This window comes from Hyaena hyaena, unplaced genomic scaffold, assembly GCF_003009895.1.
Source record: "Hyaena hyaena isolate Hyena2069 unplaced genomic scaffold, ASM300989v1 scaffold_618, whole genome shotgun sequence".
In the NCBI taxonomy this organism is placed as follows: domain Eukaryota; kingdom Metazoa; phylum Chordata; class Mammalia; order Carnivora; family Hyaenidae; genus Hyaena; species Hyaena hyaena.
This window is the reverse complement of record NW_024081250.1, coordinates 776,620-792,556: the sequence shown is the minus strand read 5'-3', so window position 1 is coordinate 792,556 and position 15,937 is coordinate 776,620. Positions and strand designations below refer to the sequence as shown.

At 36.9% G+C, this 15,937-nt stretch overlaps 1 protein-coding gene across 1 annotated transcript in view; it reads left to right on the top strand.

The window, feature by feature from the left end:
* ERC2 (ELKS/RAB6-interacting/CAST family member 2) overlaps positions 1 to 15,937 on the top strand; it is a 903,427-nt gene that overhangs the window by 242,535 nt on the left and 644,955 nt on the right. Inside the window, exon 3 of the mRNA XM_039257435.1 lies at positions 5,346 to 5,420. Coding sequence (XP_039113366.1) covers positions 5,346 to 5,420 — 75 coding nt within the window. The remainder of the gene's footprint in view (positions 1 to 5,345; positions 5,421 to 15,937) is intronic.

Sequence of the window (15,937 nt, the reverse complement as noted above, 5' to 3'; positions counted from 1 at the left end):
ATGATTACCAGGACAGTAAGGGGGAGAGGTCAGATAAAAATAGTGGATAGAAAGTCAAGTTTTGATGTGGTTTTTTTTTTTTGTTTTTTTTGTTTTTTTCCTGCTGAAGAAAGCAGATGGTGTGTGCAAACATTATTGTGCCAGGCTCCTCTTGGAAGCTAGTGTCCATCCACATTAACTCACTAGATTCTAGATTCTCATTAACTCCCAAGAAATGTTATCCTAATGAACTACTTGAGATTTCATGTTTCAAATTCTGAGTTCTTGGTATACTTCTTTCTTGGTCACCTGGAGCAGGTGGCATTTTAGACCAGCTAGGGCCACCTGAGTAATGAAATTACAGGAAAATATATAACCTGGATATCAGTGTCATATTAAAGGTTTTAATGCTGCCAATTTTCTCTTATTTTTATTCTGTTTTTAAAACTGAGAATTAGTGTGACTAGAAATTCCAGCTAGAGACCAGCATTTCAGAGTCAGCTGCCTATTAAAAATCTGGTGTTCTCAGAAACCCAGATAGAACTTCTCCTTCAGTAGCTCAGAGTAGGGAAGAGTTGTGCCCAAGGTCTCAGGCTGTGACTGTGGGCTTGTGACTCTCAACTCCCCGTACAATGCTCTTTCTTCTCAGTGTTTTTTAGCCTATAGTCTGGTTCAGAGATGAACTCCCAGGTACTGGGCCAGGTCCTGTGACCCAGCTGAGATGATGCACACCATTTTGTTTGTATGTGCTTTTGTACCCATTTTTAAAGAGAATCCATACTTTCCATCTAATTCTTATAGAGATCAGTGACCCAGAAAAGGTATAAGTCCACTGTACTTGATGTAATACTACCCTTTAAAAACTACCAGAGTAAGTTAACTCTTGTATTCCGTCATATCTACATCAGATGCTTCTAGGGAAATTCTTTAGTTAAGATTATTCCATAATGGGTGGATCTTTCAGACAGTTAGGCATAGTTGAAACACACAGCAACCAACACATCTTACTGTCAACTTAGACAAATTTGGTAGGCACTCACACATTAAAATAACTTTTGTGATTCAACAGCAACAAACAACAAAGGGCTAATTAGGTATTATTTTTCCTTGTAGCCATTGTATTAGTTAAGGCAGAGACGGGCTGGAATCTTTGCAGAGAAAACCTGAAAGCACAGAGGCTAACTTAACAGAGGTTTATTTTTCACACATATCACCATCTCATATAGGTCTTCAGTGGCCTTTTTATATGGCATTTCAGGAACCCAGACTTCTTGTATCTTGGGGTTCTACCATCTTTTTGGTTCTTAGAGTACTTCTAACCAGCAGACAAGAAAAGAGGGAGAATTGAGGACAGGGTAAAAGGTTTTTATGGAAGTTGAGTTCCTAAGCTCTGCTCATGTCCTACTGGCCAGAAATAAGTCATTTGGTGCCATCTTGATACAGGGGCAGTGGTGGTGGTGCTTCCTAGCAAGTCTACTTTATGAGGAGGAGCACAAATCTTCTTAGGTGGGCAATTGCTACTCTGCCACAATCAGAGTGAAGCTTTTAAGGATCCTAAATCTTAGAGATGGATGAAGTATCTGAGATGAAACTTTCAGACAGTGCATGATCTCTACATGTAGATTATAGTCTTCACTTACCTGATATCTTAGGAATTAAGGTGATCCTTAGAAACCTGAAGTCAGGATTGACTGAAATACAGTGTAGTTAAGATAGGAAAATTGCAATTTTCAGGTAACTGGAGATTGTATTTTATTTTACATTTTAGGGAGTGACACAGAGCATAAGGGCCCAATCTGGATTTTGAGCTGGTTTACATTATAATGAAACTTGTATAATTATAGCAAAGAAAACTCTCCATTTTTGCAAACTATTGCTACAAGTTTAGCTTTGTTATTGCATGTTTACCCTTAAAAATGATTTTGTGCTTAGCAGAAATTATAACAGCACATGCCTTTACCCTATGGTTTTTATTTTCTATGTGTTACTTAGTTGCTTCTTCATTATTTTTGCTTGTTTTATGAAAGCTTAACCTTTCTCCTCAAAATTTTGTATGATTTTTTTTTTTCTGGAATTTGGTTTGGCTATGGTATGAAATTACCATAAATTCGTTTCTCAGCTTTTTTCATTAAGATGCTTTTGATGCCATATGGTATCAGCATTGATGGCATGTGAAGTATATTTCTTCTGCTGCTTACAATGGAGCACCTCTGACAGGTGACTTACTGTTCATTTTTTCATCTATGAAATTCTTTTGGTCCAGTGTACTCCAACAATCTTGGAAGTAAAATTGAGGGCTAAGTAGCTGTCTTTGGAGGTTGAATTCCTTATGTGTTTCACCCAGTGAAACCCATTGCTGGAACTGGATTGTACTATTCCACAAAAGTTAAAATTGGAAACCTGTTCTAACAGCTGATGTTACAAATTAAATATATAAACTGACCATTAAGACATTGTATTAAGGGATGCCTGGGTGGCTCAGTCAGTTAAGTGTCTGACTTCATCTCAGGCCATGATATCATGGTTCATGGTTTGAGCACTGCATTGACCTCTGTGCTGACAGCTCAGAGCCTGGAATCTGCTTCAGATTCTATGTCTCTCCCTCTCTCTGCCCCTTCCCTGCTCATGCGCTCACTCTCTCTCTCTCTCTCTCAAAACACAAAAATCCAAACATTAAAAATAATTACAAAAAGACATTGTATTAAAACTCATAATTTTCTGTTTTTTGTTCCATTTTACTGTAATCTATGTTCTTGAGGTTATTACATTTAGTTTGTCCATATGGTAGAAATACTACACAGTGGAGTGCTATTGTGTCTCTCTTCCCAACATTGCACTCAGTGATACCACTTAGGTACTTTGAAGTTGGCCGTGGTGGGTGCTGGTTGTTAAATGTTTACCAGGAGCCCACTGGACTCACCACACAGAGGTTAGATTCTTCATAGCATAACGTTGAGGTTTGAAAGAGAGAAGTAGCGCTAGGGACATTATAGATGTTCAATAAAGGAAAGCAGCTTTTTAAAATAATAATATATATAATATAATATTTTATTTTTTAAAATTTATTTTTGAGGGGGGGTGGAGAGGGAGATACAGACTCCAAAGCAGGCTCTGAGCTGTCAGCACAGAGCCTGATGCAGGGCTCAAACCCACAAACTGTGAGATCATAACCTGAGCTGAAGTTGGCTGCTCAACTGACTGAGTTACCCAGGTGCCCCTTTTATTTTTATTTATTTAATATTTTTAAATGTTTTTAATTTTTTTTTTTTTTTTTGAGAGAGACAGGGGAGGGGAGGAGGGGCAGAGAGGGAAGAGGGAGATGCAGAAGGGAAGCTGCTTTTAAGGTCATTCCTTTGGAAATCTCTGCCATTACCATGCAGCCTAAAAATGACCAGTGTTGCTGGGGTATTTGAGACCAGAGTCTCCAAAAAAAACACAGGATCTCTTTCTGTCTCTATTCATAAGATAGGTTTGGTAATATTTGACTCTGTGTCATCCAAGGATATGTTAGGGAAAAGAATGTCTTAATGTGAGACTACATTGAATAATTAGGAAGCACTAATTCAGATTCTTCTCAAATTAGAAGTTGAGAAGTAGTTTTGCACAAGGTTGCTGTTTGTGCCAGTAATGACTTTGGGAAGAAAATATGCTATATTCCAGAGCTGTAGTGGTGATGCTCCAGTGCTGGTCCCTAGACATGTGCCATGGTCCATGACCAAGTCTTTTTGGACCACTGGCAAATAAGAACAATGTAATGGGATATATTTTATTATCCTGGGAAGGATTATCTTTTACTGTTTGATTCTGTTTTTCTGGCAATATTTACATTAATATGTTTTGTCTTTATGACATGGTGATGATAGTAGATGGTAGTGGTAAAATGAGAGTTAATTTCAATACCTTTCCTTGGAAAAAGCTAGAAATCATGTTGGTTCTCCTCTCTAAAGCCTGAGGTAGTTTTTTGCTTGCTTGCTTTTTGTTTTTAATGTCTGTGGCCCAGTGGAATGTGAAGGCCTAGATCTACTTCATTTTGAATTTAAATGATTTTTCTGGAAGCAAATAAGTCTTATGAAATTACTCCATAGGTGACTTTTATCAGCAACACGAACATATGTGAGCACTGTTGTTAACTCCTCTCATTGCCTACTTTCATAAAACTATTGATAATTATTACTAAGAAAATCAAAGCATAAACTGAACAAATCTTATCTTTCTTCCCTTAAATAGTTTATTGTTAAGTTGGTTCCCATTTAACACCCAGTGCTCATCTCAACAAGTGCCCTTCTCCATGCCCATCACCCGCCTTCGCCTCTCCCCCACCCCTATCAGCCCTGTTTGTTCTCAGCATTCAAGAGTCTCTCATGGTTTGCCTCCCTCCCTCTCCCCAACTATTTTCTCCCTTCTTCTCCCCTCATGGTTCTCCGTTAAGTTCCTCCTAATCCACCTATACATGCAAACATATGGTATCTGTCCTTCTCTGCCTGACTTACTTCGCTCAGCATAACACCCTCAAGTTCCATCCAAGTTGTTACATGAACAAATCTTATCTTTATCTCTTCTGCCAAGGCAACTTTCAAAGTCTTGACAAAACTGTTCTTTGGAGAAGAGGCATAAAAAAAGTGAGCCTTCAAGGTTAAAATTGTAATTATGTTGTTTGCTTTTTACCTAAAGTTGTATTTGTCATATTCCAGAAGTTCTTGGGTCTGCATCTGGCTTTAACCATTTTTGTGTCCTCTCTAACATTGTTGATATTAATGCCAATTTTAATTTCTTGGCATCGTGAGTTCATAAACATATCACACACAGATGTGATTTTGAACAAGGACTGAAACTGTAAATTAGGAAGCAAGATATTCACAGGGTTTCATCACATCAGTTCACTCCAAAAAGTAACACAGTTGTACTGAAAAGGTTTTAAATTGCTCATTTCAAACCTATCTCAGTAGCAGAATGCCATGCGTGCAGTGGATTTGTAACCACGTTAGTCATTTTCTTTCCTCCGTTTCCATGCTGTGTTTGTATTGGGAGCACAGAGTAATGTAATTTAGTAAATTATGATTTGATGGCTGGGCAACAGCCCCAGTGTTGAACAGTATTTGGACTATGATTACTTGCTGGCTTTGTCACAGTTGACATTAATTATTGATGGAAGTTTCAGAAATAGCGCATGTGCCAGGAGCTTTTCACTGGAACGCAGGCTCCAGGCAGGAGTGATGCTAAGGAGGGTGGGGGAAGAGGCACCTGTGGCTTGTTTATGTCTGTGCACAGCAAACCTGCACCCAGTGGGCTCTGTGGTACCTGTGTAAAGGTCATGGTGTAACGGAAGGATGAACCGTCAGGCTTATTTCTATCGTGTTCCTCCCCAGGAATTGCACCGAAGAAGCCAACTTCAGCCGGAGCCAGCCAAGACGAAGGCTCTCCAGACTGTCATTGAAATGAAGGTAGGAGCTGTTCACATTTGTAAAAAAAAGCTGTGCCTCTGGAGTTTGTTCTAACTTGATGGTGCCTCGCATAAACACTTGAAATGAACCTTCTGTTTTTCTCTAGGCAGCCTGTGGGTGCTTTTCTGTTGGATCTTTTTGCCTTCTTGGGTATATTTAATTTATTGGCCCTTTAATTAGGATGCCTTTTCTGAGCAAAAGAATAAAGGCTCAAGTATCCCTTAACTGAAAGGAGGTGGGTTCATTTCCAGAGCATGGCCAATGCTTTCAACTCTAGGGGAGGTTTTAAAAAGAAATTTTAAAAAGTGTGCTTTAAAAGGAAATTTCTAAAGCTAGAATAATTTTTCCCCTTTTCATTCACATTACAATGAAAAGACACCTTAAGGTTTGGTAAAGAGAAGTTGACTTACATTTAATGAAGTGGTTAAATGATTAAAACTATGCTATCAGCAAAATATACTTTTCAAAGAATAATATTTTCCCAGGAATCCAGTATTTTCTCCTAACCAAGTCTGGAAGTAATAATAACTTATTAAATACTCATAACATAGCTGTGGAAACATAGAGATATGCTATTTAAAAGAATCAGAGATCCTCCTGGATGGATTTAGAGCATTTAAAGAATAATGAAATAAATGATGATGGCTAAGCCATGATGTATGACTAAGAAACAGATCTAAATGAAACCCATTGCTTTGTTAGTATCTAGAAATGTAAATAAAGGGTTTTTACTTTCAGTGTTTGCCAGAGGGAAGCAAATAGTGTTTATCTGAAGAGTAAATAATTCTTGATTTAAATTGTTTCTTGAAGAAAAAATATCATGATGTTTGCAGTCTAATAATTCCATATTGAGTTTAACACTTGTGAGTTTGCTGGTCACTATTAGCCCACAAGACAACTCTGAAGCTTGCTGATAGGATAGGATAATGATTTTTCTGCCTTTTATAGCAGATGATTTTGAATTGTCTGCCAAAAAAATTGCTAAGTCCTGGGGAAAAAGAAATTAACACCAGCTATTGAATTTTTGACATGTATGATTCTGACTTTGGATTTTTTAAGGTTGTTTTGTTTTGTTGTGTGTGTGTGTGTGTGTTTTGTCAATGACAATGTCTTCATCCAAGTGAATTTTTGTGGACGTAATGTAGAACATTTGCTTTACAACTGTATGTCCCCCAAGTGGGGTTACATGAGTTACGACACTCATAATGCATTTGCAGCAAGTTGTTTTGAAAAACAAATCAAAGGAACCAAATGCCAATAAGATTGAACATTACTTGCTAATCTTGGCTCATCAATTCATTTTGAATTTATGTAATTTGAACTTGTTTTGAAAAGAAACTTATCATTCTACACTTGTGGGGGAGTGTTTCATAACTGAGATTTCTTCCTCACTTTACATTGGAACCAAACCTAAAACTTGGGTAGGGCTTTTTCTTTTTTTCTCTCTTTTTTAATAAAGAAAAGAAAAGAAAAAAGAGAAAATATTTTATTTTTTTTGCAAAGGGTCATTCAATCTTTCTTCCACCTACCTGCATGCCTACCACTCTGGTCTCTGGCACAGTTACTAATGGAAAAGAGGATGTATATAGAATCTATTTCCAAAGTATCTTTTTTTTTTTTTTTTTTTTTTTTTTTTTTTTTTTTTTTTTTTTTTTTTTTTNTTTTTTTTTTTTTTTTTTTTTTTTTTTTTTTTTTTTTTTTTTTTTTAAAGAGTGAATTCCAGGAATCTTTGGAGAAAGCAGGAATGACATCTCTCCAGGGCATTGGACATTGTCTTTATAAAGGTCTCTATTCAGACAATTAATAATTTTTGGTGACTTTTAGAAGTAGAAAATCTTTTTAATTTCTGCTATTTCTAGTATCATATATTTTATTTGAAAACACTAAAAATAGTAAATAAATACACTCACTTATGCTGTCTACATGGGAAGGCATAAAAACATGATTTTTAGGGCAAATCCACGTTCATATATTATTAGTAAATTGAGTCTGGAGTTTTTCTTTTATGGATGCCCATAATGCTGGCTTATTGAACACGTTTTTAGGACAAATGATGATCAATATACTTGTCAGGACATTGAGCCAGGAGCTTTTCTGTTTTTTTGGATGCATATTAATTTACAAAGCACTGCCTTCTGTTTTGTCAGTGGAGAAGTCTGGGTCCCATTAGTATCTATACTTACCGTACATAAATTGAGTTAGGGAGGCAGATGGTAGAGGGTCACCTTTTCAGCCATGTGTGTATCTTGTGACAGAGGCTGTGATCTCATCTGATTGTCTGTATTACATCCCTGTGAAATTGTAGGGAATATTAGAAACCCATATTTTACAAACCTTAGGGTTGACTGTCAAATATAACTCACCATTAAACTTCATGGGTGGAAGTCGAGATGCTGTTGTGTTTGAACTTAAACACCTTTGGTTAATCATTGGTGTCACATAGTGCCTTGGCAAAATCCAAGGTTAAAAGGAATTTTCCTAGAGAAAATTCACCTGGAGTTTCAGGGAGATGACATGAATTAAAACTAACAAATTACCTCTATTAGTCCCTTGCTTCTTAGAGAAACTGAGGGTGAACTTCTCACCCCTAATTTTTTCCGCATATACACTTTGCATCAACTTGAGAAAGTTGTTTATAGTGAAAATTTGTGAAACTTTGCCCTAATTCACGCAGTTTTTGAAGTAGGGTCTGGTAGTTCTAGGATATCTGTACATGCCCCTCTGTATAAGGAGACTTATACAGTTGTGAAAATGTGTCTCTGTGGAAAAGCATTGAGGGCCATCTGCCAGCATCAAAGTGGGAATAATTCTCTTGCAGCCATCACATCTACTGTAGCCAGTAGAGCCAGGGGGGATAAAGTCACCTGAATGAAAATGAAAGGAAACAAAATGAATGAGGTTATTTGTGATTTATCTTCTTGCAGGGAGCTCCAAGTTTTAACTTTGATCCTGATTTGCTCTGGCAGGTATGTTCCAGGTTTGCACTAGGACACTGTGTGTGTTTCTGTGAGAAATTAGTTTTCTTATAGATGGTGCACTTCTCCTCCTTTTCTTGCTTTTGTGTCTGAAGATTCTTTCCTAAGCTCCTCTTCTCTGCTCTTATGGAGAACTGTCAATAAAAAGGGTAGTGAAAACCTTTTTCCCTCTTTTTTTCCCCTCTGTGCTCTTAATTCCTTTGATAGAATGTTTTAACCTACTTTTATAAATTTGACATGACATAAAGAATTTCACTTTCTTTCATTCATTCATAAAACTGTATCCAGTTTATTTTTAAGAAAATGAATTACAGTAATAATGGTACTTGTCAGATAACCTTAAAATTGTTTTATTTGTTAGCTAGAACTTCCAAGTGAATGAAAATCTAATTCAAAATGGCTAAAGCCAAAAGGAAGTTTAGCGGCTCACTCAACTGGAGAAAGCAAAGTATTGCTTCAGGCATAGCTTGATCCAGGGACTCAAAAGATGTTAATGGATCCTATTTTCTCTCATTCCATTTTGTAGTTTGGCTTCCTTCATATAAACTCATTTTCAGACAGCCCCAGTCTGCCTGTCTGAGCAAGATGGCGGCAGCAGCTATAACAATCACGAAAGGAAAGGATAGGGAGAAAGTTGTGTTTTAAAAAAATGCAAAAAAAAAAGAAACCAGTCCCTGAATAATGATAATTACTGAGTTGGAACATAAACTTCACTTGAAACTTAACCGCCAAGACTAAAAAGAAAATGCACAAAACCTTATAGTTCTTATTTGCTTACTAAATTAAATGGCACTCATTCATCAAGAAAAACAAACTTTATACTAACACTAACTTCAGCAGAATTTATCAAATGGGAACTAAGTGAGTAACATTAAGGGCTTTAGTAAAAGTTGCAGAAAATGTATTTGATCTGGTGAACTTATTATCTAAAGTGGATTAAGAAGCTAAGGGCATAATGTCACTGGGTGACAGTATTTCTGTGGTAACTGAAGTGAGGATTGTGGATATTTAGCTTTCCAGTCACATGACCAGCCAGGTATTTGTATGTTGTAATGGTTCTACTTCAGTAATATTTGTCCTCATGAGGCTTCTGTATGGAAAATGAGCATTCAGCAATTCCCCTTGAGCTTGACTAAATTGGTGATTTGTAGTTGTGCTGTTGATCAAAGAATGACTTTGAATTTAGGTGCTAAACTCCAGTGGTGAGGTTGATCTTTTGATATTTAAACTAAGGACCAAGACTTATCTTTCTGCTTATTAGGCAGGTGACTGCTGGTCTTCTGCATGGGGTGAAGCTAATCTGCAGTTGTGTTAAATTTCTTTTAAAAAATATTCTGATATTTGGTCCAATTCAGATGTTTCATTTCCACTAGGCATGGAAGATATGCACTGGAACATGGAGAAGGTAGTGGCAGCTTTTCCAAAGGTTTCCCCCTTGAGTTTTTAGTCTTGTCCTAAAGTCTTTATAACAGTTGGAACATAACTCATTCAAACTTGCAGAGCCCTGTGTTTTTGATTTGCACTGTCCATTTATGATACCAGAAATTATCCTTTAGCTTATTTTTTTTTCTTGAGAAATTTCTTCATCTTCTCATCTTTCAACTTAAAAAAAACTTTGCTCCATTTAACTATTTTCCTTAAATAAGGGAAAAAATGTGGGTTTTAAGTGATAGCCAGAAAAAGCAAAATGTCAAGTTAAATGTTAGCTCTGGATGACATATAGTTGTTATTTGGAAGCAAGGAAGACTTAAAAAAAAAAGATGAGACTTCTTTCCCTTTTTTGCCCAAACTCTTCTTATGATGTGTTTGAATATTTGAGTTGCCAGTCAGTAATTCCTGCTATGAACAGGTTTCATTTGTGTGAATGTAACTCCTGAAGTTGAATCACAAATACCTGTGTTTACTGAGTTACTGTTTTGTACACAACACCATGTGGACCTTTCAGAAAAATTAAGCATTCATTTAAAATATTTTTAAAATTAATTTACTTTTATATGTTTATTTTTGTGTGTATGAGAGAGAGAGAGAGAGAATATATAAGCGGGGGAGGGGCAGAGAGACACACACACAGAATCTGAAGCAGGCTCCAGGCTCTGAGCTATGAACAAAGAGCCCAATGCATGGCTCAAACCCACAATCTGAGATCACAACCCCCAACTGAAGCTTCAACTGACTGAGCTACCCAGTTGCCCCAAATTTATTAATTTATTTTGAAATGTCTATTTATTTATGAGAGAGAGAGAGAGCAAGTGAGCAAGCAGGGGAAGGGCAGAGAGAGAGAGGAAAATAGAGAATCTGAAGCAGGCTCTAGGCTATCAGTGCAGAGCCAGATTCGGAGCTTGAATTCATGAACCTTGAGATCATGACCTGAGCTGAAGTTGACACGTAACCTTCTGAGCCACCAAGGTGCTCCTTAAACTTATTATTATTTTTTTTAAGTAATCTTTATTCACAACTTGGGGCTTGAACTCACAACCCCAAGATCAAGAGTTGCACGCTCCACTGACTAAGTCTGCAAGGTACCCAGAGCACTGAGTTTTTAAGGGGCTAATGGAAGGAAGGATATGAGCCAGGATTTAAATAATGACCTATGAATGACAAAATGTGCTGCAGGAGCTCAGAGGATATCAAATGAGAGAGGAGCAGAGAATGATTCCTGGAAGAGGTAGCATTTGAGCCTTGAAAAGTTGGCATGATTTTGAAAAGGGGAAGGGTATGGTTATAAACAGTGGGAACTGTATGAGCAAAAGCAAGGAGACTGGAAAGTATGAAGAGTATATGGGGAAGAGCAGGTCATTTAGTTTGGTTGAGACAAGATTTTTTAAGTTAAAAAAAAAAAAACAATAGAAGGTCAAATAAAACCAAAAGAAAGTAGGAGAAAAGAAATAATAAAAAGGCCAAAATGAATGAAATAGAAACGAGACATATACTGGAGGGGAACACCAAAGCCAAACACTGATCCTTTGAAGAGATGAACATCGATAATAAATCTTGGTTAGAATCACTGGGGAAAATAGCCAATATCATGATTGAAAGAGGGCATCACTATCAGTCTTATTGACATTAAAAAAATGAGAGGATTTTATTAACAATATTATAATAAAGTCGAAATTTTAGGTAAGTTTTTATAAAAACAGAACTTGTCAAAACTGCATGAGAAAAATAGAATATCTGAGTAGTCCTATATATTAAAGAAAAGGATTCTGTATTTAAAATCTTAGCACACACACACAAAGCAAAACAAACAAACAATCAGAAAAAAAAAAAAAAAAGCTCAAATCCAAAAACCAAACCAAACATAAAAACCTTCAGGCCCAGGTGGCTTGTTCAGTGAACTTTACTAAACATTTGAGATTTGAAGAAAAAATTACATTAGTTGTACAGAAACTATTCCAGAGACTAGAAGAAGAGGGAACATTTCCCATTTTATCTTATGAGGCCACTGTAACCTTGATATCAGTAACCAGCAAAGTCATTACATAAAAGGAAAATTATAAGCAATCTCTTTCATAAATGTGGATGCAAAATATCCTACTGAACTGAACCCAGTGACAGTTAAAGGACCTGATTAAGTTCTGCTTATTCTAAGAGTGCAAGGTTGGACAAATATTTGGATATCAGTCAATGTTATTTAATTTTTTGAATGTTTATTTTCAGGGAGAGGGAGAGGGAGAGGGAGGGGGAGAGGGAGAGAAAATCCCAAGCAGGCTCTGCACTATTAGCACAGAGCCTGTCATGGGGCTTGATTTCACCAACTGTGAAATTATGACCTGAGCTGAAATCAATAGTTGGACACCTAACCAACAGAGCCACACAGGCACCCCATTCAATGTTATTTACTACATTAATAGGATAAAGGAGAAAAATAAATGTAATTTCAATAACTGCAGAGAAAGTATTTGATGAATACAACATCCATCCATGTAAAAAAGAAAAATTGCTTTTTATCAAACTCAGATTAGAAGGAGAGGATTTTCTTTTTTTTAATTTGTGAGAGAGGGAGAGAAAGAGACAGAGTGAGCAGGGGACGGTCGAGAGAGAGGGAGACACAGATCTGAAGCAGGCTCCAGGCTCTGAGCTAGCTGTCAGCACAGAGCCTGCGGTCAGCACAGTCTGACGCGGCACTCGAACCCATGATCTGTGAGATCATGACCTGAGCCAAAGTTGGGCACTTAATCGACTGAGCCACCCAGGCGCCCCAAGGATTTTCTTAATTTAACAAGAAACAGCTATAAGAAAACTATGATCCACATCATATCTAATGATAAAATGTTGAAAGCTTTCCTTATGATATAAAAAATAAGACAAAACTGCCCCTTACTCTCACTTCTATAATGTTCTGGACATCCTAAGTATAAGAATTATAATTGAAGAAATAAAATTACTTTTATTCACAGGCACCATAATTATGTATGTAAAAAATCTCAATGAATTCATATATAAACAATTAGATTAATAAATGAACTTAGCCAGATAGCTAGTTAGTACTTAAAAATGAATCATATTTCTGCATGCCAGTAACAAACATTTGTGGAATGAAAATTTGAAAGCAGTATCATTTATGATGGTATTAAAAACCCCAAAATATCTGGAGCAAATATAACAATGGTGGTATGAGACTCAATTTAAACAGAAGATTCAAAACATAACTAGATGTGGAATAACAAAAAACTTGAAAAAGTGAAATAGGTATCAACAGTGGAGTGGATAGTGAAATGTTCGTGCAATGAAATACTGTACGGCAATGAGAAGTACCAAGCTATTGCTTCATATAACAGCATAATTCAATACCCCCAAAACAGTGCTGAAAGAAGCCAGACACAAAAGAACAGATATAATATAATTCTGTTTATATGCATGCGTTCCAAAAATAGAAGTAATGAATAGTGTTAGATATCTGGAAAGTGGATAATCTGGAGGCATGATGGGGTTTGGAGACTGGTAGGGAACATGAAGGATGCTTCTGGAGTGTAAGGAGTATTTTATTCCATGATCTGGTCTGCATGTGCCCAGGTGTGTTTACTTTGGCATAATTCATCATGCTGAAAACCTATGATTTGGCTACTTTCTTATGTGTAATATACTTTAATTAAAAATTTCATTTAAAAATAAAGGAGGATGGGGCAGCTGGGGAGCTCAGTTGGATGAGCCTCCGACTCTTGGTTTTGCCTCAGATCATTATCTTGTGGTAGTGGGATCCAGCTCCTGAGTCAGGCTCTGTACTATAAGCTCAGAGCCTGCTTAGGATTCTCTGTCTCCCCTTCTCTGTTCCTCTCCTGTTCACACACACACTCACTCTCTCTCTCAAAATAAATAAATAAACTTAAAAAAAATAAAAGGAAGAAAAAAATCACTGGTAAAAAAGACAAATAATCTTTTAAAAATCGAGCAAAGGATTTGAATAGACATTTTTTCCAGTGAACACATACAAATGGGCAATAAAAACACACAAAAAAATGTTCCAACAGAAAATGCAAATCAAACTCTCCATTAGATACAACTTATCCCCCATTAGTATGGCTAAAATTAAAAAAAAGACTGATAGTAACAAGTGTTGGGGAGGATGGGGAAAAATCATACTCTCCTATATTGATGGTGGGCATGTAAAATGTTTCAGTCCATTTCGGAAAACGATTTGGCAGTTACTTAAAATGTTAAATGTAGTTGCTGTATGACTCAGTAATTCTCCTTAGGGTACACCTGACCAAACTGAAAACATGTGTAAAATCCTGTACTGTACACCAGTGCTCACACACCATTATTGATAATAGCCAAAATGCTAAAACGAAATCCAAATGTCCATTATCCTATATGAAGAAACAAAATATGGTATACACCTATAGTGGAATATTATTTGGCCATGAAAAGAAATGAAATACTGATATATGCTATAACCTGGGTGAACCTTGAAAACATTATGCTAAATGAAAGAAACCTGTGCATAAAGCCACATATTACATGATTCCATTTATATGAAATGTCTGTTATAGATATATCTATAGAAATAGCAAGTAGACTAATGGTTATTAGGAGATGGGGGAGAGGAGAAAAAGGAGTGACTGCCAGTGGGTACAGGGCTTTTGGTGTAGAAATACTGTGGAATAAGATAGTGGTGTTGGTGTTGGTTGCACAAACCACTGAATTGCACATTTAAAAGGATAAATTTTATATATATATATCAATAAAACTATTCAAAAATAAAGATATTTCAAAGGAAAGGATATGAAACTTTGATTACTTAAAAATTAAAAATACAAACAGAACTAAAAAATATCCAATCAGGTGATGTATTTTCTTTTTAATTTTTATTTTTGAGACAGAGGCAGAGCATGAGCTTGGAAGGGCAGAGAGGGAGACACAGAATCCCAAGCAGGCTCTAGGCTCTGAGCTGCCACCACAGAGCCTGATGTGGGGCCTGAACCCACAAACCATGAGATCATGACCTGAGCTGAAGTCAGATTCTCAACCGATTGAGCCACCCAGGTGCCCCAGGAGATGTGGTTCTAAGGTTTATAGTATTTGGAGACTTAACATTCTTACTATGTAAAGAAGATACATTTATCAATGTAGAGTAAAAGCTTGAGGAAAATAATGTCAAACAAAATGTTGACACTAATTCTGGATGAGGTGTTTTAAAGGATTTTTTCTTCTTTTTTCACCTCTAAATTTTTTATTTGCAATAATGTCTATTCATTACATAGGAATGATCAGGAATTATTATTTAGGAAAAACAACAGTAAGTTCATTTTTAAAAAGCTTAACGCTGCACAATTTATTCTATTCTGGTTTTCTTTTGTTGAACTGAGAAGATTCCAAAGAGGAGAAACTTAGATTATTTAAGGAAATTGATAATCTGGCTCTGCTGCTTACTGCTTCTCTGAGCTCCAGCTTTCCCATCTGTGAAATGGAACCATGATTCCAGCCTGCCTAGGGTTGCGGAGAATGTTAAAATGAATGAAGATGTGAGAAAATCCTGATATATAATAAATGCTCAAAGAATTCTTTACTTCTCTGTCCCTTTCCTTTCAGACTGAAAAGTGTGTTTTACCTGTAAAAAAGAGGTGGTACAATTGAATAAGGACGAAGAAGGAATTTAACAAGATTACTTCAAGCAGAATCTTTGCTCAGAATACACACACAGCTGGCATGTGGAAAGACTTTAAAAGCATCTCTGAAGGGAGAAACCAGCAGAGAAAAAAAATAGCAGCTCCCAGTAGGCCTGTGGCATCATAAGTGACCTAGGGACCTAGCTTTCTGGCTATTGGGCCTTTGGCAAGTCACTTGTCTTTTCTGGATGTCATTATTCTCATTTGGCAAACGAAGAGAATGGACCAAGAGTCCTGCTTTAAAAATTCTACCTAGTTTTGGGGCGCCTGGGTGGCTTAGTCGGTTGAGCGTCCGACTTTTGCTTAGGTCATGGTCTCGCGGTTCGTGGGTTCGAGCCCCGCGTCGGGCTCTGTGCTGACTGCCAGCTCAGAGCCTGGAGCCTGTTTCAGTCTGTGACTCCCTCTCTCTCTGACCCTCTCCTGCTCAGGCTGTCTC